Below are 26,836 nucleotides of genomic sequence, written 5' to 3' on the forward strand. Positions count from 1 at the left end.
AAAAGGTGCAAATAAACCCACTGTACAGTTTCCTTCTTAACGAAGTCCGATGTCATTCGGGGACGGGACCTACGATGCTGAACGAGTCAGCCTAGTCAAGGGCCCCTCCATCTCTAACAGCTGTTAGCTGCAAATTAGGCTAGGCCAATGGCAACCACTTGTCTTTTCTTTTCTTTTTTCATAGAGAGCAACAGGCACAAATCAGAGGAGCACGTGCATATGGTTCCTTTTCCCACTGATGCAGCCTTTACTCTCCAAGACAATGCCAGCACAATCTTTGTAACTAAATCTTCAGAACACATGACTGTGCCACACATGGTTAATTTTAAGCATAAGTGACCACACATATCTTGTCAAAGTCTTCTCACACTCCATACATGCTGACATTTCACTCGATTCAACATCGATTGGCTGTCTTCCTTTGAAGCAAAGTATGCTGGACTGAGTTCAAGAAACGGAAAGTGGTATGCACCTGTTTTCTTTTTCCCACGACTATATTGAAAGCACCCAAGCGAGTGAATGCTCAAGTGTGTATGCTCTCGTCAGGCCGTTAGGAAAGAAGCAGACTCAAGCACTCCCCGAACAAAAGTCAAGGTTTCGATGAGCAAGAGCTAGGCTTCCATTTCTATGTTGCCATATCAAAAGAAGGTTTCAAGTGGCAATAACAACTCCAAGGAAATTAAAAAAAAGATTACAACCTTTCTTTCATCCCTCTTTCTTTTTCATCAACTGCAAAACATGCAGAAAAACTGGTCATTTCTAACATACCATGCATGCAGAGCCCACATTACAACTCTGTTCGCCCAAGGGACCGATCCCTCGGGGGACTCATTGCGATCAGTTGTTGGTTGAAACAGCGCAAGCAGTTGTAGCTCTCAGTTATGAAAAATATACCTGCAAATTAAAAAACCTGAATAGCTCACCAGCTTCACACACAACTTCTCGACCTAAATGTACACTGCACTCAGAAATGAAATTTTATGTCCCATCATCATCAATTATGTTGGTAAATAATAGACTTTTGCGCATCAGAAACAATAATCAGAATTTAGGCCGCAAATTTTGACCACAGCTGCAACGCAACTGCGGTGACTTACATACTCTATCGCACAAGTAGTCTGCAGCACTGTGAAAGCTAGAGCTCTCTCTTCCAATCAGGGCCACGGAAGACAACTACCATATAATCTCGAGTAAGGGCTGCACGGGTGTATGAGCCACATTCCCTGTTTTGAACTAGATAATTAAGGAAAAAATATACGGTTTTACGTTGCTTTTTTGTTATTCATGTATGAGCCACACCTTCGAAATTCCCACCCGAATTATAAAAAAAGTGCAACCCTTTATATGGTAGTCCCTCAGATATTTGGGTAGTGATGAGACTATTTTGCAAACAATTACTGCAGCAATTAAAACGGTAGTTCAGGATGGTGTTTTGAAAGCACAGCGAACATTTCATTCACTGTTTAAAATGGCAGAGAGAGTCTGCATGACTGCAGCACTGCAAAGGCCTGCTGCAAAGTGGTGCGCCACCATTCATAACCATGGTGTCTGCTGAGTCGGCAGAGTCCCCTGCACTCAGCAGCTAGACACTGGTGCTCTTTCCCTCCCAGTGCTGGAGCCACCAGTCGCAAGGTGAGGGGTCCGGAAGAACACATTTATACAGTGCACACCGTTCCAATTGGCTCAGATCACCGTGGCATTCACAGAGATGCAAGTTACTTGCGAGAGGGGCTACAAGCTGCTTGGATGCCATGAGCGACTGTCCCAGAACTGGCAGACCTTCCAAAACCATCAACACTGCCTGCAGTGTCGAAGGAATGGCATCGCTGAATCAAATGTTCCGCTGGTGACATGCACCCAATTACTGTCGCAGCTCATCCAATCACGCTTTGCAGAGAAGCTAAGCGGCACATCTGCTTCTGTTGCTTCAGCCAATTGGCGAGCACTTCGAAGGACCAATCCTTTGAGAGATCAATGCTACACTAGCGGCCCAGGTAAGCCAGTGAACCTGGCATGTAAGTTCAGGTCCCACTTAAAAGACCATCAACACTGCCTGCAGTGTCGAAGGAATGGCATCGCTGAATCAAATGTTCCGCTGGTGACATGCACCCAATTACTGTCGCGGCTCATCCAATCACGCTTTGCAGAGAAGCTAAGCGGCACATCTGCTTCTGTTGCTTCAGCCAATTGGCGAGCACTTCGAAGGACCAATCCTTTGAGAGATCAAAGCTACACTAGCGGCCCAGGTAAGCCAGTGAACCTGGCATGTAAGTTCAGGTCCCACTTAACATGCAAAGCAATTGTGCATCATTTCGATCTTGCTTAGGTTTCATCAGCGGAGCATTTTACAACGATCTCTTAAGGACGACCCACATGGAGCGAACTTGCATGACGAACATTGTGCAGCGAGTATATGTGCCACGGAACGGCGGCTGGCTGTTGCCGTGCTGCACCACATGCCGCAAAAAACAGGCAGCCGCCACTAACGCCCTGCTTTAGTGTTGCTAGAAACGGCATGATTCTGTATATCCAGTAATATGCTCAAAAGAACAGCTTTGCATTTACAATTATGCCGTTATTTATTCAATGACAACAAAGAGGACAAATTATTGTTTGTGACACCTTTCTGAATCAAAATTGGTAACTTGTTTGAACCTCCCACGCTTTCTGACGTCAAACAATGCATACTGGCTAAACCTAGCAGCTCTCAAAACCCAGAAGCAATCCTGAAATCTGGCGCATTTCATTGCTAAATTTTTCGGTGCGGGCATCTTCAGACAAAGCAAAAGCTTCGGGCGCCTTTCATTTGCCATGAACATGAGGCACAGTGAAGCGGCAACGACGAATTGGAGGTGAAACGGAGAGGCCACACTTCAACAGCTGCCGCCATGTTGCGGTCGCGCCCCGATTGGTCCGCACTGACAGCCAACCGCTTCACCGCTTCCGGCAAGTGGATGACCACCCGGCGAACATATCTAGCCCTGCTCGATCGACGGCAAAAAGCCACCAGGTGGCCGTTTGCCAGTTTTTCGCAGAAAAATCTCTCCATGTGGGTAGGCCGTTACTTTTCAAACTTGTGAACTAGCAAAAATGAAGACACAGAGCACTGTACACATGAAGCAAGGATGAGGGAGTGCATACGTGGGTTAGATGATGAAAGTCGGGCTGCAGGGTGCCGATCATTCTGAAACAGGCCAAACAGCAGCAGCACTGCAGTCACACAGACGGCAAACAAGGAGCATCGGGAAAGATGGAAAACTTCTCAGGTGCTAACATGGTCTGTAATGCTACCATGCCAAAGACCACAACTTCCTTAGCAAGACACATAATACTTAAGCTCAATAAGACTGACTAGCGTTAGCCACCTACCTGCAATCTCAGCTGTCAACCTGCAGCAATTTAATACATGAAAGGAGGCTTTGTTACATGGATCACAGTGCAACAAGTATTTCGGCAGCTTTAAATCTTTTCAAAGTCACATCGGCAAAGTAACATTTTTAGATGTGTCAGTCTAAAATGAAATGTAGACAAAACACAAATACAATACAGGCAAGGAAAATGGCATTTCTTTTTTCTTTATCTTAAATAATTTTACGGTCTTGCACAATGCCCCTATTTTTCGAACAAGTTGTCTCGCACTTCTTAGCCGCTACTACCACTTGGCCAGACTCACTGCCACCAAATTCTATGGCAACAATCATGATATCAAACAAACAAAAGTCACTCCGGAACATGAAGTACTAATTATGCTACACAGATATCCCTATGTTTTCTGTTACTAAAATGCAATACTGTGAATGCTTTACGGAGCACAATGGGTGCATTCAGTTTTCGAGATCAACAGCCAAATAATGCCACATCTCAAATGACAGAACAAAAAAACAATAACACTAGTTATGTTAGGTTTAATGGAACATCAGCCACAAAGAGCATCAAACAACAAGAGAGGCAGCCCTTGTTTTGATGCAAGCATAAATTTTGATGTTATCGAGAAAAAGGACACGAGCACCCTTTCTTTTTTATTTTTCCTACAAGACCGATGCTTATGACATAATTAAAATCTCATAATTTGCCTAAGAAATTGGTTAAACTTTGGTGACACTGTGAGGTCTCTAATTTCTGTAACTTGCAAATTTGAGACATCTTTCCCTCTTTCCACTTCCGAAATTAGTCTGCCTAATTGCACACGTGTACTAAATATGGTTAAATTTCATGCACAAACAACAAGAGCTGCTTTTACCGCCATGGCCACCCTTGGGCTTTAAAAGTTGATGCCATTAACTATGCACATGCGGCAGAGTTATTGAGTGTAAAACAAGCACGAATGAGGTTCAAACAGCACCTCACCTTTCCTGCACACTGGCAGAGTGCCGTCAACTTCTCCTGCCTCTTGAACTTGCGGTACAACTGGGTGTATTCGTCGGCTGCAGCGTTAAGTCGGGCCATCATCTCCTTCACCTTGTCTTCGAGCTCCTTGGCAGCAGACGCGGAGAGGATGACGTTGTTGTTCACCTGAAGGAGAACAGGTACACAGACGTGACATTCAATGCCAACAATCACACAAGTCAAACCATATCTGGGAAGATGACAGAGCAACTCACACTCGTACTCGGAACAACAATGCACTTACTTCTTGAGTGCAGCAGGTCATTTTCTCATTCGCACATACTAGGTATTAAAATACAACTCAAAATGGGCTACAAAAGACATTGGCACCAGGTATCTCAACACATTTCTTCATGTTTTTTTTACCATCCAAAAATAAAACCAATACAGCAGGAATCCGATATACAAAGTGGCCACAAATTCGTTTATGGGTAAACAATGCTCAAACCATGCTAGCAAGATGCAGACTGCAAGAATAAGCAACACAGCGATGCAAATGTTTATTCCAATGCAATGCCCCGGGAAATGACGTTGCTGGCACAGCAATTAGAACAGCCCAAAAAACGCCCCTTAAATGTCAATGGTGACACAGGCAACCACAAGTTGCCGAAAAGGGTGTCTTTCATGTATTCCCTTTTCAAACTGCTGCAGCATTTCTTTAGCGCTGCTATGAATTTTCGTCGGGAAAATACAGCCATTCAGAAAAGCAAATGCCAATGCATTGCACAGACGTCACACGAGCTAACGCCATTAAACCTTCTGTGATGATGTCATTCATTACAGATGGCATTACTCCCGTCCAAATTACAGGTCATTAGATTATCGAGAGCTAAAATACCAGACTCAAGTATCAAGAGCACAAGGGTGCCTTTTACTCTGACCATTCCAAATTTTGTGCCTTTGTTCGTGAAAAACAAAACATGCATGCACCAAGCGTACCTCATTGTCAAATGTCTCGTCCTCATCCAAAGTGCTCACACTGCTGTCGGACACCTGAAACCAAGTTGCCAAATTGCTAGATCACTGCATAGCAGCAGCCACCCCACAGGGCAAGTGACAACTATGCAACCAGAATGAACAACACCTTGTAACAATACAGCACCTTTCCTGTGGAACTAAAATGAGGCAATGCCGCACAAAATTCAGGAAATGAGAAACTTGTCAAGCAATCGCTTATAAATTTCCACGGCCTAATAGCGGCAGGTTCTGGATTTCTTCTGCGCATGCCAGAATTTTGCATGAGTATTTCTGCATTTCCCCGCTTTACAAAAGTCATGCTTTACAAGAGTGCTCATCACCATGACTGGGTGCATGACCTCATGCTCAAAAACAAAATGCCACAACTGCTAGTCTACACCACCGGGCCAAGGAGCTTGTCCAATCAAAAATGAAAGGCAGCAAGGAAATACAGTAGTTTTCAGACAAGAAAAACTGTTTCATTCAAGAGAATGATACTGGTCAACAATTACCTTGTTTTTCGTAGCAGACACTACAAGAAGCCCTTTTGTAGCAGGCATTACAAGAAGACATTGCAATAAGGTTAAGCCACGAGGCCACTTTTACTAAAAAAGAACTTAAATAGCAGATAAAAACAGAAAATTAGTTGCGTCTTAAGAAGGACGTTGTTTCATCCTAATCAAAATGTTAAAACAGATGAAACAAATTTTTTTTTAATTTACTAAATACACATCTGATGCCAGCAGTCATAGCTAATTTAGTTCACTGCAAGTAAAATTGCTTTTGGTGTAATACACACAATGACACCAGCTCTGCAATGATAAAAAAAAAAAATAAGACACCATCAATTGTTCGCTTTATCTCGCTGTGCACTGCCCCCACTGTTGGCTATCACAAAATCGTCAAATCGCACCGTAATGCGGCAAGCACCTTTTGAAGCGAATGATGCCAACCATCGGCGGCCCGAACACGGCCAACATGAGAATGCAACTTGTTGACTGCACGCATTTTTTGATGACGGATGGAAGGACGGGTGAGCTTGGGTGGGTGCTGGTGGGGGGGCACGTGCATGGCCAGCCAGTGTATCTTGTTGGTGGTGTATGAGGCACATATTTTTATAATCATGTATCTGTTTGCCTGCATAACAGTGTTAATTATGCAATGTTGCTACACACAAGTGGTTGGTTTACTTTGATGATATAGTTGGATAAGATGTGTAATCATTTGTTTTCCATTTTTAATGTGTGGTCTTGTGTTTGTACGTGCACGCTTCTGCCTCACTCTTTCATATTCATGTGTATGGATCTGTCACTAGCCTTTGGCTATGGATCCGCTCAGCTTTGTGCATTGGAAATGTACGAGGAATGACAATGACAAATGGGCGCATGGATAGAGGGAAAGGCAGGCAGGTATGATATGAAATATCGACTCTTGCAAAAAGATCTGTCGAAACTTTTTAACTCCCCCCCCCCACCAAATTGATGTCACCTTTAGTGTAAAAAAAAAAGTCGGTTCGTTACACAGGTAAACACATTATAAGCTAGCAAAGACAAACTATACACTGTAATTCATGAGGGCATCATTGTGTCCGTCAAGTAACTGCACAGCCATGGCAGCAACTATCCGTCTCTTCATCAGTAATGTTGCAGTTAACCCAGAGGATCGTTTTGAACTATGTGCAGTTAAATCAATTTTGCGCTGCGGCAGCTATCAGCAAAAAGCAGCAATCAGCGGCACTTACAACAGGCTTCTGGGACAGTTTTTCAATGGACTCCTTGAGGCTGTCATTTTCCGTCATGACATTCAAGGCTTTCATTGCAAACTGGGAAGAGGAAAACAAAAATTGGAAAATTGTACTGCCTCACTACTATCAGAAGTTCGTTGTCTTCCTACAAGCCAACGACAAGAACTTCTTTTAGAAGCACAGCGGCAGAGCGAGTCACTGAAGGCTGTTTATTTTCACGAATTATCAACTATGGCAGAATCTCAATTAAATTCAATTCCTAGGCAGTGAGAAAAACTATTAAGTTCCTTTTAACGCTGCTCAAGGTGGAAAAAAATTTCACACAAGTAATACACAAAACCATGTCTCAGTGTGCAATTACTAGCGAGACATGATCACTCAAAAAATCGTCTCTCAATGCGGGCACTTTCTGAGCAGACCACTCACACACTGCTTTTCTAATGACCAGGCGATTGTGCAATGGCCGATTGTGAAATGTGGTATTACTGGCACCAAAAATATCCGGGCAAGGAAAATGTTACGAATTATCATTGACATCAAACTAAGCCAGCATCAAGGTGCACACGTGTGTTGTGCTGTATTTCAACCGCTTAAATGAGCATTTTCTGAGAGCATGCTGCACTGTACAGGCAATGCACATTCCTCAATAAAATGATGGTACTCCCCCCAAAGGGATACCCTGAATCGATCAGCAACGGCAAAGCGTACTTTCACTCCAAAAAGGAGTTTCAGCTAGATACTACCATGATAATAACGAAATGCAGTTAGCACCACGACCGACCGTTATTGCAAAGCAAGCTGCAGTGTGTCAAGACCCCTTTAACACTTCTTAACGTTAAGCATGAATCTCAGAGGCTAGCCTGCACTGCCATTCACTTCTTAACCTTTATACGTGAATCTCAGGGACTAGCCTACATCACCATTCACTTCCTAATGCTTGCGCATGAATCTCAAAGGCTAGTCTACACTGCCATTCACTTCCTAATGGCGATCACAGAGTCCGTCAGGCTTGACATCACGAGTTTGAATAGAGTAATGGAAAAATTTTTAAATCCAATTTCCTCAGCAATAAATGCACATTTAGATGCCAGACAAACATCCACAAGGGCAGGCTGAAGTTGTTCAAAGCATTCCTTCAAGGTAAACAGAAATATTTCACAATTTTCTTTTTCATTTTATAGGAAGCATACCCACAAGAATTCATAGTCAGTTACCAAAATGTCTTTTGTCCAAAAACTGCTTCACTAAACACCTTCCGCACTGCGAATGAACAGGCACTGGTGCTGAGCTACATAACAAAGGATAACAGCAGAAAGGAAAGCACGAAAGAAAAGAAGAGACATGAAAAAAGAAAAGAAAGCATGCAGCTGTGCTAAACAGATACGGAACACAATCCCTGCTTTTCCAACCCGTGCTCTGCTTTCCTGAAGGCTCTTGATTTCACCATGCAGCAAAGCTTTAGTGCTTTCTTGTGCACTCAGCTGCTCTTGAACGTTTTCCAGTGCTTCCTGCTGCAACTTGTAGTTCACCTGTGCAAGACAGCGCAACAAGAAGAGCGGAAAGATTTTTTTCAAAATGGGGGAAAAAAAGAAAGAGGAGATAACTGCTTGATAGAGTATGCAACGGAAAAGGAGGGAACAGAAGGCACGTACTGCGAGTGCGTCATATTGCTTGGCAGACACATCCAACATTTTTCTCAAACTTGAAATTGCGGTTTCCTTCACTTCCACTTCCTTCCTGTACTTCGCTGCCGTTTCAGTGAGAGCTCTCTGCAAAACAGGCATAAATGTAAACACACAGGTTCTGACAGATTCTTGTCAATAGACCGTTTTAGTTGAGTGTACTGAACGATTGAGCGTACGCAAGAAGCTTGCGGAGACGGTAGTGCACATGGGCGGGACACAAGAGCCAGCCTTACGTCTTGTGTATGTACGCAAGCCGGCGCAGTTTGCATTGCGGCCTCTACGGGGCATGCATGGGTAACACTGACAACATGGCAACACCCTGACCACCTGCTTAAGACTAAACACAGCATCCCCGCTGCATCCTTCAACAAGATAGCTCGCCCTGAATGGTTGCATTCACTTTCATTTTGCTCATTACCAGCCCTCCGTAATGATATAGTTGAGAAATAGTCACCATTTTTTGGATAAATTGACAAATTTCTTGCTGCTAAGACTAACTATGTAGGGCATACACTGTCGTCAAAGCAACGATACCAGGCGAAGTACTTCTCCAACTTTGTGCCGGAATAACATTTTCATTGCATTCAATTGATTAACTTTTTAAAAACCAAAGCCTTTTTTTTTTTTTCTGGCAATATGTGGAAACTGTGGAGCCAAAAAACATGATGTCTCTTGCTACACGACAGAATAGGCACAGTCCCAGTTTGCAGTTCTTAGTTTTCTTTCAGAGCCTAGAATATTATAAATATTCATTATTTATTTAAGGCATATTTCTAATTCAAGTGCCACCTTCCAACTTTAGAAAGTAAACCTAGTGACGCAAAATGTGCACAATTGCGTACAAAGCAAACTTGCTGCTTCTTCTGAGAGTGGTCTGTACCTAGCAGGGATTTATTTGTTTCAGGTCAATTTCACATCCTTCACCTCACAAAAAACCTGGTGGTTGTATCAGTTATATTAAAATGTTGATGCAGACAAGGATTGTCATTAATGGCTACCTGAGTTACCCTCAGGTAGCCAGGAAAGAGAAGCAAGCAATATTCTTCAGGACAAAGGCTGATATTGTTAGGGCCAATGGTCCACACTACAAGGCTCTGCATGCCACATGCTTCGTCTAAACTCCACGGAGCAGCAAGGAAGTGAAAACCAAGTGCTGAACAGAGCCCAGCAGAAGGCCACCACGGTGATACAAGCACAGCTCCACCCTGATCTCTTTATCACACTACGTGCACCAAGGCATCACCCACTTGTATACCAGCAAGCCTTACCTTGGTTCTAATTAGTGTCACCTGATCGACATTAGGAGTTGTTTGCTCGGAAATCACGCTGTCCAGGATGTACCGACCAGAACAAATACACTGCAATTCCATGCATAATTTTAGTACTGTTTAGATCCTGAGAAAATGAAGTGGGAACACACCAACAGGAGCCTCCTTTATATTACTCCTAACAGTGAACACAGGCACAAAAACAAGAAGTTATTAGAACGCACAGCAACCGAGTTAAATTAACAGCAACATAAGAAAACATCAGAAATGTGACTTCATCTTGAGTGCCAAGTTAAAAATGTGCATACAAAGGTGGACCACTTATGCACAATGCTAGCATTCATAAAATTCCAGTTTCCTGTCAGTTTCAGTGACTTCATTTTCCTACTCTTCAAGATACCCTTTGCTATTTGTACCTCCAGCTGTTCCACCACAGACTGGCATTCAAAGATCTGCGAATTTTCACGGTCATCGTCACATTCACTATCACACCAGGACAAGTCCCTATTACCCCTAATGTCTGCAACGAGTGCTTGAGGCCACTGATCCTTATCAAACGTGGAAAAATTGCCAACTTGTATGCTTCAGGGTAATTAAATAGACGCCTGTCAAGGTAAGTAGATCAGCCTTCTATATAAAGCCTCGTATTATATGTCACTTGCATGAATCTGTCATCTCCTCCCAAGCTTACATGAGAGGTGCAAGGAAAGAGGAAAAAGCAGGCCAGCAAAATTCCTGCCTGCTCCAGAAAAGAAAGGGAATAGAAAGAATGAGGAATAAAAGGAAGGAAGAAAAAAGGAATCAAAACTGGGGCAGCAGAGAGCTGCACAGAATGTGAGGAAGGTTAAGGAAGCATACAGGATTACTCACACAACACAGTATCAAAATAGATAGAGCGGAACAAAGCAGGATGCAATGGGATGTAAAAGTCACCACTGTATGACAGTACTGTTGAATTTGGCGGCGTTTTTACGAGTTACACTTGCAAAAGCTATCCAATAAGGGGACTTGATAAGCTATCTGTGCAAAGCCAATGCAAAACACAAGTAGTACATGAAAATTGTTTGTCGTGGTGTTAATAACAATGCATGCTACAATTAGAAGCAGTGAATAAGCGGGCCTTCTTAGGTTTGGCATATTTTCACAGATGTAACAAAATGGTCTAGAAATGCAGACTACCGTGAACATCAGAGTGACAGCACAATACAGAACGCACCATTCAAACCCTCAGACAGTATGCGCTCACTTTGGCAAATTAAAGACCCCTAAAGCCCGTCAATGAAACCCAGGTTTCACTGATTCAGAACCAAAACTGATTATATCTCAGTTGTGCCTGGAATAAGTACATCACCTCCCCATAGTGGTCGGGTTTAAGATTAGCGCTGTGCTATTGCCATTCAGATTTTCAGACAAAATATATAAAATCCAATAATGATGAGCCAAGGGGCCTTAATGTGTAAGAAGAAGGTGCTGATTATCCGCACCATACCAAATTCTGCTTCAGCTTCCCAAAGTCTGTTCCAGCAACAGCATCCACTAGTCAGTTTGCACAGACTGCTTGCTTCTCGCGCGAGCCCCAACCTCACATCAAATGTGGGCACCCACACTAACTTGGGAAACGTTACAGCTTCTTTTGAAACTAGTTTCAAGCCGTTTCAAGATGTTTCAAGTTGATTGGTAGACTGCGGTCTAAACCACACTCCACTGCAAATGGACAAGAATTTTACGTCCCTTGCGAACACAAAATGGGGTCGAAAGCTGCACTTGCAGGTCAATTTTCCACTGTGGAAAGGGAAACTGGGCGAGCTGCAAGCTTACCATCCTTGGCTTCTATGAGAGGCAGCACACCACCCACTTACCAGGTACTCGGCGTTCTTGGCCGCAATGCCCTGCTTCAGCTCCCAGACGAGGGCTTCGTTCAGCTGGTTGACCTCTCGCTCCTTGGCCCACGCACGCCTCTCCTCGCGCAGCTGCTTCTCCGCTTGGCTCAGCTTGGCCTGGCAGACCTGCAGACAGCAATCTCTTGGACACTCTCAAGCAGTTGAATGTAGTAGGTTACAATCGGGACAGCAGACGTGTCGGGTAGCACTCCGCACAATAAATTAACAGGACAGCTAGTGAGTGCCACATACGCACCGAGCTTTAATGCAGAGTTTGTTGTTTTGAAGCAAGTTCCGCCTTACTAAGACGGCAGTCATACTAGCAAATTTAATGCGATTCGGATCAACATTAAATAAGCTACCAGCATCAGCATATGATGCCATTAATCGACTGCTACATGGCAACATTTAAAGTCATTAGGCTCAAATGAGGTTCATCATCGAATGAGTTTGGGGAACTCATACATATTCTATCTCAAACCAAATGTATACTCTGGGTACCAGATATGCAGCAGAAACAAGAAACATGAAAAAATGACATGCACACCGTCAAACTTAACACTTTTATCTAAAGAGTATTTATTTTATGTGATGGCTGTAACGTCAACAAGAGGTCATGTGAGACAAAAAAAAAAAGGTCAGTCGATTTGGGTAATTAGGCCAAATGCGGATATGTGCATGATGTAGAGGTGGTGGCCTAGGGGCGGAGCCGCCTAAATAGCGCCCCAGGTTCTCGCCTGGTTATAAACGGCTACACCTCGGCAAGTAAGCCACCCGGTAGGGCAGGTGAGCAGTGGCACAAGGCAGGTGCTATCGGGGGGACTTGGGCTGGGTTGCTCTTCCCAAACAGCCTCCGAACACACTGGCACGATTAAATGCTGTCGGGCGCGTCCGTTGGCTCGCTACGGACGAGTGAAACGAGCGGTGTGTTTGTGTGGACGTTCGCGCGGCTCAGGCGACAACAGATGGGAGACACCCCAGAGCGGCGTGAAGGGGGGCCGGAAGGGGGCGCCTGGCAGACTGCGAAGGCCCGAAGATGAACGGCAGCCACAAGGACGCTGCGATTATGTGCGTGTACACGCGGGCGATCCGGCGTGCCCAAGAAACGGCCGCGTGCACTGACCGAGGTGGTGGCAGTTGGCACCGGGTACGCGGTTGACGGCCGGGGCGAGATGCTGGCCCCTGCGAAGTACGCCGAAGAAGGTTGTCGCCCTGTAAGAGCAAGGTCTGCGCCTGGGAGAGGCGGCGCCTCCGTAATGACCGTCGGATTAAGGGAACCAGCGGAAGATGCCTTCCCAAGGACCCGACCGAAGGGAGCAGCGGGGAAGCAAGGACGAGAGAGAGCAAGCTGGAGAGGAGGACTGGGAAGAGAGGAACGAGAAGAACGGCACAGACGGGTGGTGGATGCCGAGACGAGAGGCCGCATCCCGACGGCAGCGAAGTTGGCTAAAATGTGTAAATAATGTAAATAAATTCTCCTGTATTGTTCATTCCGTGGTGGTCCGGCTTCGTCGGGAGGAGCGTGGAAGAGTTAGCAAGAACCTGTCTGACTAATGCTCTGCCACCTGACACGGTGGGCAGGTAGCCCACCACCCGGTCTAAAGGTGAGCAACTGCTTGCTTCCTCACTCTCAGGAGTGCTTTCTTGAAGATCGGTAACTTAGGAAAACAAATTGTAATCGGCAAATAATTTTTTAGCGGTACCCGCGATTTTCACACTTTTTGAAATAATGAGAAAAAATAGGGCATTTTATGTCTAGCAGAGAAGCGTACTGTTATAGTAAACTGTCTTATGCTATAAAAAATGACCTGAAAGAAAAACCCAAATTACAGAACTTTTTTTTTTCTGCATAATCCGATTTTCACCCGAATTTGAGCTTGAAAAATACTACCCGATTCCCCCCCCCCCCCCCAATTTTGAAAAAAATAAAACCCGAAAAAAAAGGAGCCTACTTATAACACAGTCACAATAATTAACCACAGGTGAGGTTCTAATACACTTCTTCAATCTGGCTGACTAACTGCAAATGTAACTGCATATTTCAAATCAGCTCAAAAACACAAATCAGGCAAATCAGTTTAGTTACATGTGTATATCAATAATAGATTTAAAACCAATGTGTCACCATCCCAGATGTAAGTGGTAACCATGTTACTCAAGTATTACTTTCACTTTCTACTACTTCGTGGCATGTCTGGCTGTCTGTGCCGTATAAATGGTATGGAAAGTTTTCTACAGAAGTACCTTGTAAAAAAAAAAAGCATACCAAAAGTTTTAAAACCAGCATGTCAACTTCTGCACAGAACGGACATGGTAATAAACAACCTTTTCTGTTGTATTTACTGTGGAACTAAAACAAATACTTTCTTGTCATCAAGGTGACTAAAATGGTTGTGGAATGCTTACATCACACAATTTCAGTCTCAAGAAACAAAACCATACAGGAAAGTGGGGACTGCACTCTCAAGTAGCGACTGCACTGTCAAATGGCAATGACATCATGAAGACAGGAAAATTTTAAAGCCAGCAGTCTACTATTCGAAAAACATCAGGCTTCTAAAGCAAGCTGTCTTTCTGACCACTAAAGTTAGTAAGACAGGCCTACAGCAGCCATTTCTTTAAATGCATCATGGGGAATTTTCGATTGCTTGGTAGTCATTGTGGTCATACACATACAAGTGCTGAAAATGTCACATCCCAACTATAATTCGCTACTGATGGTTCATCCTATGCCAACATGATAAAATCACTGGTTCACACCAAAGGGGTAGAAAAAAAAAACATGCCAAATGTACCAAACGTTGCTTCGACTTTATCATGAACACCCACAAAGCTACAATAAGCATACGCAGGTGGCAGCATCACTCACTCGGAGGTGCTTTCTGTACACAGTCAGATCTCGAAGTTCCTTGACACCCAGCACAAACAGCTCGTCGGTGTTGTCGCCTTCGTTGAATGCAAAGGACTCACTGATGGCAACAGCAATGCCTTCGTGCAGAAAGCGTGCCAGGTATTCACAGTCCAGCTTGATTTTGTGATCTGCAAAAAGCAAGGTGGGATCATGGCGCTGAGGCTTGAATCGAAAATCTTGGGCAACACATAAAGTCCTGTCATCACTGCTGGCAGGAGCGGCAATGTCCGGTTTCAACAGCGATTCTCCAGTGAGCACAAATGCAGCTAGCATAGCACAGAGCATACTGCAGCAACCAACCTACCCTCGTGCATTGCCTGGCAAGAATTTAATATGTGTTACGTTAATGCAACTGCACATACACACAACAAACATCCCAATTTCTTCCACTCAGCACGTAATCAGCAGCTGAATACTGAAGCATGCTCTGCATTATTCCAGCCATACCTGCACCAAAAAGCCCGCACCTCACCTTCCTTTCTCTGTCGCTATCATTTCTCTTCGCCCTGCAAAAAAATTTGCGCACTTCCAAAAATCTTATCACCAGATCGAACAGATGGCGCCAAGTCATAAATGAACCGATTACTTTTTCAAGAAATGTTGAAAGGTAGGTGAAAAATCCATAGAGCAGAAAAGTTTGCGAGAGTTTCGCTGTTTCTTAGTAGGAGCGCCACATACAAACTCATTTAGCCGTGATCCCTCACACAGCACCACTGTGGGTATTTTAAGCTAACCATTTAACATATACTGATGTTTAAACGTAAATTGTTTTAAATAGTATAACATATATGCGCCCAAGCTGACTTAAGAGAACAAAGGGGACTTAACCAAAGATGAAATGTTGCACCCCCAAGCACCGCAGAGGTCAAACAGCATAGCACCATGAAATAACCCACAGTAATGCAAACACTGTAGTCAAAGTTCCTCTGTATCACAGGCCACGAAATTAAAAGCTTCGCATTAAGCACACTGACCGCAAGATCATAGCAGTGACAACAAAACAAAAAGACACATGCACTCTTACTGGATAGAAATAAAGCCTAATATGAGCCGCACAATACATTAGTGCACTGTTGTCCCAGTTTGCGAGGTCTCTACAAGGCATCAGAGGGTTGCTTGCAAACGCAAAGCATGTTTAGCCCAACATTGCACTGCTGATGCCACTAGCAGCAACAAAATGCAGGTCACGAAATACAAGTGGTTGCAAAAAAAAAAAAAGCAACACACAGATCTAAGAAGAACAAGAAAACACTCTGGGCTCACTGATTCTTTGAAGGAGGAGTTGTCAGCCCCTAATACCCGTGGCACATGTGGCTGTAAATCCATAAGGCCGGAAGATTGTTATTGTCTTTATTTTTGGAGTTGGTGCTATATGTGCACATTTAATGCCATTGTATGAAAGTCACAATGACGGTAATGCTTTCAAAGCAGTCACGCATTTCACCTGAATGCAAAGAGGGCTAATGAGCACAATATCTCAGGAATGTTGTTCAAATGTAACACAAAAATTATTTTGCAGACAATGCCGCCGTTCTTGCTTGACAAGTCAAAAAAGTAGCCATAAACTAGCGTGTCAGCACACAAGCCGGGAGTATCTGCCAGAAGTGCATGCGAAAATAGCATCCTTTGTATCGAAGATGCAGTTGAGCTGCCTCATCCGACTGAAACTTACGAATTAACCATCTGCTACTGGTTAGGATGCTATTAACAAAGCTGCATGTTTTCCTGCATGTGGAATGGCAGATGAGAATACGCACTACTCGGGCGAATCAGTTGTGGCGAACTCGGGAGGTTGTAAATGGCAGTAAGGCTAATGCCATTAAATTTATGCGTGTGGCACCGTGCGGATGCTATTAAAACTTAAGGCAGTAAGCACTTAAAGGCATTAAATTTGCACATTTAGCACGGCTCTAACAAACAACCGCTCTACAACAACGCAATGCACTGCAGAAGCAAGATAGTTTGCTGTTGCATCGACAGCAAAGGGTAGAAATGTTTGACATGGCAATTATTTGCTAGTATCATTGCAATACAAATTAACCCTTGGAAAGATGCTGAAAGCTTTACAGTTGCATAAACACCAACAGAAGAAAGGTGCTCTTATGCTTAAATCTACCTAAACATAAAAGCCACCCCAGCTGACCACAAATCTCACCCTGGGTGATGAAGATGTTGAAGGTGTCGGGAATCGTCAGCTGGACCCACTTGTCATACGGAATCAGCGTGGCCTGCTTCATCGACTCGGCTATGCAGACCTCGATGAAGCAGCTACTCGACACGTAGGGGCCAGAAATGTGCAGTTCAAGCTCTACTTCCTCCCAGGTGGCGTAGCCCCGCTTAGCCGGCGAGCTGAAGTACGCTCCGAGGTCCGCCAACGGATTGGCGCTCTCGCTGGAACTGCTGGAAGCGCCGCCGTTCTGGTCAACACTGGTCGTAGGAGTTTCCATCGCTCAAGGATTTCTGCAAATGCCGCGCTTGTTATGCTGAGGAGCATTACTAACTTTTGCACGTAACACAGATCGGCAAGCGTGCTCCTAAGATTACAATGCGGCCAAGTTAACGCGAATGTCTTTCCGGAACAAGACTGCCGACGCGAATGCGCCGAAGCATGCAAAACCGTAGCAGCCAAAACAATGAGCAAGCAAGCGTGCCTGGCTCGTGACGACCCGTACCGTAATTTCCATCTCTAGCCGAAGAGGCTTTGGTCCACAAACGGTTTACCACCAGCGCCTGCAGACACAATTCTCCAGCAGTAAACACTGCTGCTGAACGAGGTCGCGCCTCATTTGCTCTCAGGCAACACTACCATGGTCGTGCAAGGCTAACAAGGCCCTCCATTACCGTGTTTGTGACCCCAGTGCCAACCTTGACAGCGCAACTGCGTGTCAGTAGACACGTTTAACGTGCACAGGCAGGATCCAGATTTTAGTCGCAGTCTTACTTGGCTGTAAACACAACACGGATTTTTCAACGCGGAAGCAAACGACGTCACTTACTACGGGTTGCAACAGCTGAACAAGCAACGCGAGTGCTCACAAGAGTGCTGAAAGAGCCCGCTGACTTGCCGTCTCTTGCAAGGTGTCCAATGAAAGCGTAGTGCCAAGTCACGAAAGATGGGGCATCGCCGCGGAGACGATGCAAGCAAGACTAGCGATAACGCTATCTTACCGTGCGCAAGACACGATGCCAGCAATACACGGAATGCTAACAATCACAACGTCACGTGACAGAAATTTGCCGATGAGACATACTACAAAACTTTCCAGAAATATCTTCAAAAACTACAAATTTTAACCGCTTTTTGTTGCATAAATTTTAACGTGAGACGTTTACGTTAGCTGTTTACAAATTAGCTTTCAGAGCTTTTGGACGAGAACAACGCGCCACATTTAAACCTTCCAGAACTCTGTCTAGTAAAGATCGTGGTCTGAGAGCAAGTAATTGCCAAATTATTATTTATAACCATGACTAAGTATTTTCATGCGCTAACCTAGCCTCAGCTGTAAACTATCAGGGTTTTACCTGGCAATGGTCTCGCTATAACCTCTTTGGTTATGGTCACGTACGTGCACGTTATATATTGTCTCCATTTGTGCCCGTAACTTATTTGTTGTCGGTTTAGGTTACTGTTGGCAGAGTCGTTCAATGCTTTGAAGGACTCTGCCAGCATTAACCTAAACGGGCAAAAAATAAGTTCAATGTATTGAAGAGTAAGAACTCTGCTGTTGGGGTGTAACATGCCGCATATGACTGGAGCTTAAACCTGGAACCCTCCACAATAAGCCACGTATACTCATTCGGAGCCAGGCAAAGCGAAATGAACACAAACAAACGTTCTGTTTAGGACGGATGCGTCCGCGTTTTGCAATAGGCTGTGGTGCGTATTTTCGTCTGCTTTGCAGCACGGGCTCGTTAAAAGGCCAAAAATGTGCTTATATTTGCATACAATAGCTTTTTATGAGAGCGCTGAGTCAAAAGAAGTATAACTATAAGTATAAGACTCTAAAAACAGCTTTGGGTCACGCTGTGGACTTATATAAGGACCGTGACTTGTTGGTCCATTATTCTAGAAAAAGAGAAAAAATTTGCAGGCCACCTATAATAGACCTCCTGCATGTTTGTAAACAAACGAGGTGGCGCTACAGTCGCTAGCGGGCTCGTGGTAGGCAAAAGGCCAGGGAGTGTCGTTGCGGAAAGGCGTTGAGCGCGGGTTTTCAAGGCTTGTAGGCGCGTTTTCAGTTCTGCGAATCACAGCAATGGTTGATGTTTACAGCTTAGTAATTTCTTGAAGTACACCATCTCGCGTTGGCCACGTGCGGCGTATTCAGAGAAATAGATCGCCACTTTGTATTGTATATATGGTTAGTAGTAAACAGAAAGCGTTTCTGGCGTTAATTTCTACGCTAGGCATTGAATTAAATATGAAATTTTTGACACTCTACTCTAGCCAGAATAATTTTACTTCGGGACAGTAGTGAGAGGATGTGCTGGCGTTCTTTCGGCGGAGCAAACGTGCGCGCACCGTCTGCTGACATACGTAGGCGTCGTGCTGTGCGAAAAGTGGGGACAGCGTCGTGTCCCCATTCTCCTCTAGCTGTCCCGCTTAAGCGCTGTTTTTATCCGCAGGATCATGCACCAGGCAGGCCGACTTCTCCCCTTGTTAAACTGGTCGATTTGGTGAAAATTTTTGATTTCAGGAAATATTTTCTTTCTTAGCCCTGGGGTGTTCTGTTTCGTGACGAAAAATTATAGCTTAATATTCAGTAGAAATTTATAAAGTACGCTTTCGAGATGCGTGGTCGTCGAAAATTGTGAGGTAATTTCTTTGAGGCTTTCTTTGAGTTCAGGGCCGCATTTCTTTGACCAAAGCGCAAGCGAAGAGGCCAAAAACGAGGAAGTAAACGTTAAGGTTCGTTTTCTGACCTTTCACATTTTCTGCGATTGACATCACTCACACCTTCGTAATTTCGTAACGCATGAAAATAGAATGATTCTATTTGTCGCAAACAATTCCTGAGACGTTGAGGAGTGTAATTTATCTCTCGATTTTTTTTCCTACACGTGCAGTATTATGTTCGTTATTTTTGTAAGAAAAGTTTTCACGTAACTATGCATGCATAAGTACATGACCATCTAAAAAAAGAAGTAATAGCGTTATATGCAGAACAGGGCTTTGTGAACATGCTGGCATAAAAAATTTGCGCACTTTCTACTCAATTATTTAAGGCCTTGAGGTGACTCGACGAGGGTGTCAATTATAATTACCCAAGAACTGCACCAGGTATAGCTAAAAATAAAAGACATTACTGAAACCAGCGCAGCAATTTCATATTTGCACCAAATTTAGTTTCATATCGCGTGCACAAATAACGAAAACACTTTTCATTGCCGCGCCCCCTCTCAATCTCGACACGTCTGTTAGTATCACGCCTGCGGCTGCTTCTTTCCAAACAACCTTCGCGGTCATGGACTGCATCATGAAACATGACACATGCATGATGCAATGAAAAAGCATGCGGCTTTTAGCACACTTAAGGTACGCTATTCTAAGCATGCCAACGTGGCCGCGCATGAACTTGCCAGATTTCTTTCTACTCGAATCAAATAATTACGTCGGTCATATTAAGAAACACATTCAAGTAAATATCACATGCCATAAAACGTGCCATTGAAACATGCTGTGCTATTAACAAAAGAACGCGTTCCTTGGGGGCGAGTGAACCTGCCGGCGGGGGCCCCGTGCACACCGGCTCAGGTGATAAATGCGTGCGCAGCTACATACGTGCTTTTTTTCTTGCGCAGTTATAAGCGTGCTATGCTGATGTTAAGGTGAATGAACGCAGTAACTTACATGCTGTTAAGTACATTGAGTGGCAGTGCCGAGCGACTCCCAGACTTCGCGCTTTACTACCGCGGCCCATTCCCCGTTAGCCAGTTTACTAATGCGGTATTTATCGCGAGAAGCCTATCGGGGCTAATTTAAATTTCCTTTTATGCTACTACGTGGATCGAACAGTGACGCAGCTGATCAATACATGCTGCTTCTGCAGTGCTCAGGCATGATGCAGCCGCCGGTAGCGGCAGCAGCTGCGGTAAGGCGCGCTCACACTAGCGGGAAGCTTCCCGCACCGGCACAGCGTCAACGTCGACGCTGCCTCGCAGCTCCTCGGAATGACGCTCACACTGCGCGCGTTTTCTCGCTGTGGTTGTCTTGGAATGTGGAGAGAGGAGGCGTAGAGGGAGGACCCGAACGAGCAGAAAGAGAAGGGGATAGTCACGTGACACCAGAGAAGACTGGAGAGCGCACCCTTTTCTCGCGTCATCGTCTTGATCGTCTGTTAGCTCCCCTCCCGTCGCCCTTTTTGTCTCGAGGATGACTGGTTCGAGCGATGAGCTGTTGACTGCGGTAAACGTACTTATTACTTGTTTGTTCGCTGCTTCTGCACCGTCGCTTCTGCACCGTCTCAAGTCGCATGTTCATGCTGGCAAAGCAGCCGCCCAGTGCCCGGTCGGCCGGCCGGCCGGACGCGCGCAGCCTCCGCCTCCGCCGACGGGGTCACTGAACTGGGACCGACGTCACGGTTCACGGTCGGCGCCCATTGGCTGTTCTCGTCAGCGGCACGGGAAAAATAGGTACCGGACCCATCGCTCTGCGGGACGGCACAGCAGGCTGTCCGCGGGAGAAAAACCGGCTTGTGCGGGAAGCGGCACGCGGAAAACGTCCTGCGTTGCGCGTTTTCCCGCTAATGTGAGCGCGCCTGTAGGCATCGGCTGGCGGTAGCTGTTTTGCCTACCATGCGAAAGTCGCTGCTGACATCAGCGCCACCGCATCTTCGTGACGTCGCGGGGTGAAGGAGGTCCATAGGCCAATCTATAGGCTTGGCCGTGCGATAGACTTCACGGCCCACCCGTTAAAAAAGGTATAGCCACCATCACCACCACAGAAGACGAAGGACAATGCGACAAAGTGTGTCCATCGCTTTCTGTGGCACTACAGTTTTTTTTTTAATTTTAAGAACTCGACAGAAATTGTGCAATTAGTAATCTGAAAGGGTGGCCATTTTTTGCCGTGGTATATTGTTGCGTACGTCTTCCTAGCAAAAATTCGAGAAATGAAAAGTTCTCCACAATTTGCTAATAACTCGTGACTAAAGAGAATAAGTGGTATTAACCATTCAGCTGACCTTGCCTGGAAAGCCAATATTATAAGGAAAAAAAATTAGTATAGTGCCACCTTGAAACTGGAGCATGGCGTCTTTCAGAGAACCATGTAGAGAAATAGGCACAAAATACAGCTTCCGGGTTATGCGAGCTGATGACAGCGCTCCCCCCGAATTCGCAGTGGGACGCATTGCAATTGCCGCACTTGAACTGTCGAAGCGGCAAATTTGCATTGGTTACTGAGCCACGCCCAGTAGTACGTACTTTATGGTGTATATCTATACACAAATAGAAGTCTGTCTTCTCTAATTACAGTAGCGCTGTGGAGCGGTCACCGAAGGCTGCTGCATTTGAACCTTTATCTCAGCGTTAAAGGGCCACAGAAAGGGATGTTTGATCTTGGCTTTAAAATGCTTGCACTATGTGGAGTACAGGCCACCGAGCGTCCATGCCGCGTACGAGGCCTCAAAATCGAGCGGGAAATTTACATTTTTAAAAATTTCCGCTTTCGCACCTCGCGGCGACGCGCTGTGCCGGGCTTTCGCGCGAAATCTGGCATACGACATGACTCGGTCCGGACACCGTAGAATATCTGATACGGGTCCCAATTGGACTTATTTTTGGAAATGTGCCGGAGAGTTTGAAGGTTGCTTCACTTCCGCCACCGGTTGGCCCGGTATTGCACTGCCTCCGGGATCGGCCTTGGTCTTTATACCGCACGTCTATTCTATCCTGTCTTTCTATCCCATCTTTCAGCTCTCCTACTATCTGCACGTGGTAGCGATTGCGGCTCTGCTTGAGCCAGTGGGCAGGCCTGTGCACTTTCCTTTTCTTTCTTCCTGGCAACAACAGACAGATAACAGACTGGCATACGACGTCATGTCATGCAAGTGACGTCAGCAGCCGGGCGTAATCATTGGTTCACAGCGCCAAATTCTTTCAGACGTCACGCGCAGCCGCGCCCACTCCGCGCGCGCCGCAGCCGGCGGAGGTTGGGGAGGGGCCGAGTGAGTGGGGCCGGCGGATTGATTGATTGTAAAACATTTATTGCGTCAAGAGCAGGTTGCAGGAGACACATACTAGACGGCCGCTAGCCCATGGCTGGCGGCGACCTCGTTGGTCCGCTCGATTGCCCGTACTTGAATGTTAGGGCCCGAGCTGACCAGCACGGTCTCCCACCGCTCGGGAGGAGGGAGCTGTGTCAACTCCGCCGGAGGCGGATGATTTGCGCAGTTCCAGAGAATGTGGTCGTATGTGGCCCTTTCACCACATTTATGGCAGTTTGGGTCATACCGGCCAGGGTACATGAGGGCAAGCACTGCCGGATTCAGAAGGGAGCGTGTTTGCAGTCGGCGCCAGGTAACTTCCTGCGCTTTTGTTAACGATTTGGGGGGAGGGGGATATGCGCGCCTCTCGAGGCTAAAGTGATGGGTGATGTCATGAAATGAGATCAACCCGTCCCTCGTGAAATTCGGCGGAGGAGCGCCGCCGTTTTGGCATGCGAGAGGAGAGGCAAAGGCGCGAAAGTTCAAATTTTGTCTGCATATATATAACTCAGCTTCCACAAAACGCAATTAAAAAATCCTTGCTGGGGGATAATTATGAAGCGGCGTCTTTTAACATCCAAGACATATCGCACCTTTATTGAGATCCCCTTTCTGGGTCTCTTTACGTATAAAAGTATCAAAAGGCCCTAGTTTGGGTCCATTTTCTGTAACTATCTGCTAGACGGCATGAGCGCGATCAGCCAAATGCCTCCAGACCTATGTGGCTGGCTGGATCAGGAGGGCTTCGGGAAGACTGGTGGAAGCCGCCGCCTAGCGCTCCTATCTTCTGCTACAGTGCCACAGAAAGTTGTCGCGTGAACATAGTACACCCGGTGCATGTAACGTACAGTTTGGTCAAAAGTCTTCGGCCATAAGGACTACTTTAGAACCGCATTGTGGAACTGTCCCGGATCCCTTAAGCACCAGAGGACCCTGAAAGGCTTGTGCCACTGCCGCCTATTCTCGCCTTGCAGAAGTTGACAGCTTGATGGGTGACTTGAATGCTTCACTACAGGTTAAAAAGTAAACCGTGTGCCCTAGAGACTTTTGACGGGGCCATACGTGGTGTTAGTATTTTCCGTACAATGTACTCCGTTCCTTGTACTTTTCGCTATTTCACTGTCACATCAGCTACTGCCACGAATTGTGGGGCCAAACATACAAAATCTATTTAGTTCCCATACAGAGACTACAGCATTGCAGGTAATTGGCCATGCGTCTTCAAACAATAGCTACAGTTGCCTACAAAAGAAGCATCACATATTGTCATTTGAATCCATGCTTGCTTACAAACTATGTGTATTGATAAATAATATTATTAATACTAATACTGCCCTACCACCAAGTTTTTTTCTTATTGCCATACCGTAACACAAGACATGCATTAAATGGAAATATCAATTTGCCTGCCTGTCGCAATGTATACGGGGAACGCTTAGTTCAATTTTCCGCCGAAAAAGTCTGGAACACAGTGCCTAATAATGTGAAGCTTGCAAATAACTTTAAACTGTGCCGCAAGTTTTTCTTTACTAGCAACCAGGAAGGGCTCTGACTCTCTCCCCCCCCCCCCCCCTTCTTTTTTAACGGTTTGTTGACCTTTGTTAACTTTTTTTCCTGTCCCTTACCACCGGTTTTTCTTAAGTGTTACTTCAAGTGCGCATTTTGTTCCAAGCCATTTTTTATTGCTGTTTGTGTGTTTCCTTTTATTTTATTTTAATTTTATTTTCTTGCTCATTACCACTGCCTGGTGTATTTTATTCTATTTTGCACTGGACCGTTTCACTATAGCCGCACTGCTATCGGTCCAAATATTTTTTTATGTAATGCCTTGTACTTTCGAAAATAAAGAACGCTTTGACTTTGGAAAAGCTACGGAATGGGACACAGAAGCAGTTGGCAAACAAACGCAGACAGGTACAACAACCGATTTATCGTCCTCGTGGCTCAGCACGTGCGTTCCGCTCGGCGCTTCAAAGCGTCTCCTTACGTCAGCCATCCGTCGCGCACCGGACACCGGAAAGAACAGTCTGGCCAGAGTCCTGCACGCGCTCAGAGCCTGCCTCATATGCCGCCCTTTGTTCCCAAACGTCAATCATGACGCAGAAGGCGGCCGCATGAGCGTCTTGGACCGGAGACGCTGCAGCGTGATGTCGACGCAAGATAATACACATCTCCGTCATCGCACACTGACGTCACAGAGTTGCGGTGGTGACGCGACTTGCTGATATCTCGAGCATCGGCACATGCATAATCCCGAACGGTCGAGACGTGGTCGGCGATCTGGAAGCGCGCTAAGTTGCCAGGGGCAGTGCGTGTGTCGTGCACGTGTATGCACAGGCTGTTTTCTCGTAGCTTGTTGTCAATGCAGGTCTTGTTCGATGCAAAATCCCCCGCTCTCTCTTCGAGCGCCTTTCTTTCCTCAATTACGGGGAGAGAATGGCGGCACTTGTTGCGTGCAGTGGCGCGCCTCTGCGACTGCAACAACAACAATAATAGTTTATTTTCCCTCCGATACAAGGAAAGGAGAAGCCTTTTTTCTTTTTCCAAGAGCAGCACAATAAGCACAATAAACTGCAGGTGCTCCTACGACTGGCTGCCACTCGGATGGAAAAGACAGAACGCGAATCCCGAAGAGTTACCTTTCCTTTCTTCATAAAAATCCAGATGTGTACACAGTGTGTTTCACCTAAGATTTCACACATTTTTTTAAATAGGCTCTTTGAGTCAGAAGAGCACTTTCCTCGGCATAGCATTGTAAGCGGTGTAGTACATCAGCTCAAGATACCATGCTAAGCCTCAAACATGATATTATAGACAAACCAAAGACCAAAGATACGAGAGCAATATTGGACATATCCTGCTTGAGTGCCCTGCGTATGCTAACGAGCGTGCGTACTATGAACATTGCATGCAGAAGCTCTGCCCAGTGCCCCTAACAATGGACAAAGTTTTAGGCCCCTTAGCCTGCTTCAGGCAACAGAGACTTGCAATGAACTTTCTTTTTACATATTGAAAAGACATTGGACATCTCGATAAGCTCGTAATTCACTTGCAGGTTACCTTCATGCATTCTTCTTGCAGTGAACTTCGTCAGCCCATTCGTCGGACTATGCACTCCATCATTCCATAGGTTACATCAATACGCGCCACTGCATCCTTAGTACCCATTTCATGGCTGCATTTTATCTTCGTTTTTTTTCCCCGCTGCTCTCCTTCAGTCTTTATCTCCCAAATTCCCCTCCCTACGCAGAGTAGCATGCCAGCGATATTGAAACCCCGGCTAAATTCTCTGTTTCTTCATTAAAGAGTCTCTCTCTCTCTCTCTCGCTTGATAATGTCAGCCACTCGGCCATCCTCGACGGTCTGTCAGACGTTAACGTAGGGAAGAGAACCTTCGACTACGTCAAATCTTTTCACAAAGACAGAACTGGGACTCTGCACATGCAGAGCCTCAGCTCGGAAGAGATTAAATTAGGAAACAGGGCGCCCCGCAAGAAGCCATCCTGTCCCCCTTCCTATTTAATCTAGTTATGATACATCTCCCGCGTAGGTTAGGAAGGATCGGAGGACTAAAGACGAGCGTTTACGCAGGCGACGTCAACGTTTGGCTCAATGATGGCAGCGATGGGTCTATCGAAGAAAGGCGGCAGCCGACATCATAGACCTCCATGCCAAAAGTAAAGGGCTGAGCTGCTCCCCGACGAAGTAACTACTATTCATCGGGCCTCGGACGAGGACAACCAACGCATCTCCTCCCAGAATCTCAATATTCTTAGACGGGAAAGAAATTCCGCAAGT

The 26,836-nt window shown here is 45.6% G+C and overlaps 1 protein-coding gene across 5 annotated transcripts in view; it reads right to left on the minus strand.

Moving 5' to 3' along the window:
• The window catches only part of LOC144094050 (uncharacterized), a 30,820-nt gene extending 12,761 nt beyond the window's left edge, over window positions 1-18,059 (minus strand). Inside the window, exons 1-10 of one of the 5 annotated variants that reach the window (XM_077627909.1) lie at window positions 17,868-18,059; window positions 16,987-17,291; window positions 14,790-14,959; window positions 11,900-12,046; window positions 8,740-8,856; window positions 8,497-8,616; window positions 7,085-7,165; window positions 5,326-5,379; window positions 4,348-4,512; window positions 3,142-3,184 (exon numbers count right to left, since the gene is read on the minus strand). In XM_077627909.1, the coding sequence (XP_077484035.1) occupies window positions 3,142-3,184; window positions 4,348-4,512; window positions 5,326-5,379; window positions 7,085-7,165; window positions 8,497-8,616; window positions 8,740-8,856; window positions 11,900-12,046; window positions 14,790-14,959; window positions 16,987-17,278 (1,189 nt within the window). In that variant the 5' untranslated portion in view covers window positions 17,279-17,291; window positions 17,868-18,059. Of the gene's footprint in view, window positions 1-3,141; window positions 3,185-4,347; window positions 4,513-5,325; window positions 5,380-7,084; window positions 7,166-8,496; window positions 8,617-8,739; window positions 8,857-11,899; window positions 12,047-14,789; window positions 14,960-16,986; window positions 17,292-17,482; window positions 17,506-17,827 lie in introns of those variants that run through there. The other 4 variants (XM_077627910.1, XM_077627908.1, XM_077627911.1 and 1 more) reach the window with 4 other exon arrangements.
• Between the last annotated feature and the right edge of the window lie 8,777 nt (window positions 18,060-26,836).

The sequence above is a fragment of the Amblyomma americanum genome, chromosome 6 (genome assembly GCF_052857255.1).
Source record: "Amblyomma americanum isolate KBUSLIRL-KWMA chromosome 6, ASM5285725v1, whole genome shotgun sequence".
In the NCBI taxonomy this organism is placed as follows: Eukaryota; Metazoa; Arthropoda; class Arachnida; order Ixodida; family Ixodidae; genus Amblyomma; species Amblyomma americanum.